At 42.6% G+C, this 2974-nt stretch overlaps 1 protein-coding gene across 1 annotated transcript; it reads left to right on the forward strand.

Moving 5' to 3' along the window:
* Positions 1-591: 591 nt before the first annotated feature.
* Positions 592-2277, forward strand: LOC311506769 (tripartite motif-containing protein 16-like; the record flags this gene model as incomplete). The annotated part of the gene is made up of 1 exon (XM_084570835.1): positions 592-2277. The coding sequence occupies exon 1, from the start codon at positions 607-609 to the stop codon at positions 2275-2277; it is 1671 nt and encodes a 556-aa protein (XP_084426961.1). The 5' UTR covers positions 592-606.
* Between the last annotated feature and the right edge of the window lie 697 nt (positions 2278-2974).

Here is a 2974-nt window from a genome sequence, read left to right on the forward strand (position 1 = left end):
TATTAAAATGATTATGATAACCGATCAATTATTATGATTTGCTCGTTCTTTGTCTGGGGATCCTAGTGAGGACACCCCTCTTAAAGGTAGGGGTGTGACGATCCTTCCCACTCTCTTCCTTATTTGATGCTGGCTTTCAGGTGGAGCTGGGAGGGGTCTGCTGCATGTACCTAAATGACAGGAACCAAAAAAGAAAGAGACAAAGCAAAAAGCAAAGAGAAAGATGTAACACGACAACAAAGACGAAAAGCACAACAACAAAGATGAGTGAAAAAGGACTTTATTACAATGAAGCCTCGCGACCACGTTAAAACTACAAAATGACTGACCAGAGCGATAAAGTGCAGCAGGTTCATGCCTGGTCTTGGTGTCGGCCAGAGACAGTAGCGATGACTACTTGAAGCCCGCTGAGTTTCCTGCATAGCCTCCCTGGAATTAATCAACATATAATTTCAGGAAATTCCACTACTTCCAATCCCTCTTCCTGGAGCAGCTCCACTCATATTTCCTCATGTTTCCCTGTTCCCTCCCCTTTAGATCAGAGCTCAGACTAGTTTGACTTCGAGCAAACAGAAACTCACACAGTCGTCGACACAGAGAGGTGAAATGGAGCAGAAAGGAGTTCAGCTGGACAGAGAAACCTTCTCTTGTTCCATCTGTCTGGATCTACTGAAGGATCCTGTGTCTACTTCCTGTGGACACAGCTACTGCATGAACTGTATTAAAAGCCACTGGGATGAAGAAGACCAGAAGGGAATCTACAGCTGCCCTCAGTGCAGGAAGACTTTCATACCGAGGCCTGTCCTGGAGAAAAACACCATGTTAGCAGAGTTAGTGGAGCAGCTGAAGAAGACTGGACTCCAAGCTGCTCCAGCTGATCACTGCTATGCTGGACCTGAAGATGTGGCCTGTGATGTCTGCACTGGGAGGAAGCTGAAAGCCTTCAAGTCCTGTCTGGTCTGTCTGGCCTCTTACTGTGAGAAACACCTCCAACCTCACTATGATGCAGCTCCATTCAAGAAACACAAGCTGGTGGAGCCCTCCAAGAAGCTCCAGGAGAACATCTGCTCTCGTCATGATGAGGTGATGAAGATTTTCTGTCGTACTGATCAGCAGACTATCTGTTATCTCTGCACAATGGATGAATATGAAGGCCACAAAACAGTTCCAGCTGCAGCAGAAAGGAGAGAGAAGCAGAAGGAGGTGGAGGTGATGCTACAAAAAATCCTGCAGGGAATCCAGGAGAGAAAGAAAGATGTGGAGCTGCTTGGACAGGAGCTGAAGGCCATCAATGGCTCTGCTGATAAAACAGTGGAGGACAGTCAGGAGGTCTTCTCTGAGATGATCCGTCTCCTCCAGAAAACAAGCTCTGATGTGACACAGCTGGTCAGATCCCAGCAGGAAACTGAAAAGAGTGGAGTCAAAGATCTTCAGGAGAAGCTGGAGCAGGAGATGACTGAGCTGGAGAGGAAAGGCTCCGAGCTGAAGCAGCTCTTAAACACAGAGGATCACAACCAGTTTCTACACAACTACCTCTCACTGCCACCACCCAGTGAGTCTACACACACATCCAGCATCAAGATTCATCCTCTGAGGTACTTTGATGACGTGAAAGCAGCTGTGACAGAGACCAGAGAGAAACTACAGGACAATCTGAGAGAGACATGGACAAACGTCTCACTGACAGTGACTGAAGTGGATGTTTTACTGCCACAACCAGAGCCAAAGACCAGAGATGAATTCTTGAAATATTCACGTGAAATCACACTGGATCCAAACACAGCAAACACAAAGCTGTTGTTATCTGAGGGGAACAGAAAAGTAACGTTAATGAAACAACATCAGTCTTATTCTGATCATCCAGACAGATTCACTGATTGGAGTCAGGTCCTGAGTAGAGAGAGTCTGACTGGACGTTGTTACTGGGAGGTGGAGAGGAGAGGAGAAGAAGTTGATGTAGCAGTCGCATACAAGAATATCAGCAGAGCAGGGTGGTCAGATGAATGTGGATTTGGATACAATGACAAATCTTGGTCATTACGTTGTTTCAGAAACAGTTATATATTTTACTACAACAAAGTCTCAACTGCCGTCTCAGGTCCTGTTTCCTCCAGAGTAGGAGTGTACCTGGATCACAGAGCAGGTATTCTGTCTTTCTACAGCGTCTCTGAAACCATGACTCTCCTCCACAGAGTCCAGACCACATTCACTCAGCCTCTCTATGCTGGACTTTGGCTTGATTATGGATCCACTGCTGAGTTGATTAAAGTCAAATAGACAGAAGTCACTTCAGGGACAGTTGGTTAAAATGTGTCTTTTAGTCTCAAGCTGAAGCTTCACATGATGAATAAAGCTGCTGTTTTTGTCATTTGTGTTTAACTTTTATTAGTTCTAGTTAAATTAGTGAGTAGGAATAAAAGTCAAGGAGTTTGACTTTGATATAAAACTTATTTGCATTTGTTTGTTCTATCGTTGTATTGGAGTTGATTTGTTTTTCCCTGGAGCCTTGAATTTATCTAATCATGTGGACATATTGATTGATGTAAAGAGTTTTCTTCAATATAACCAGTTTATTCTTCCATTAAAACATATGGATGGACTTTATGTTAGTCTCAACGTGGGCATCTAAAGGTTTTTTCTTCTACATTCTTCGTTGCTGTTTTTTTGTGCGTCTAATAAAGTTTCCTTGAATAATTAATAAAAGTTGACAGAGTTTAAACACCACAGAGTTTCAATGAGGTCTTTGTGATACTGACAGGGAGGATGGAATAAGATGGTTTAAGGTTAAAGAATAATTAAGAAAGAAGGTTGCAGATAAATCTTAGGTCAGGGTTAAATCAATTCAAATCCAATTCTTTTAAGACTTTATTGCCTTTAAAGAACATTAACAGGTAATTAAACGTCAAACTGATGACGGATAAATAAATCTTTAATGAAATCTGTACCAATGAACTAAAATATATACAAGTTTATT

This window comes from Chelon labrosus, assembly GCF_963514085.1.
Source record: "Chelon labrosus genome assembly, chromosome: 1".
Classification (NCBI taxonomy): domain Eukaryota; kingdom Metazoa; phylum Chordata; class Actinopteri; order Mugiliformes; family Mugilidae; genus Chelon; species Chelon labrosus.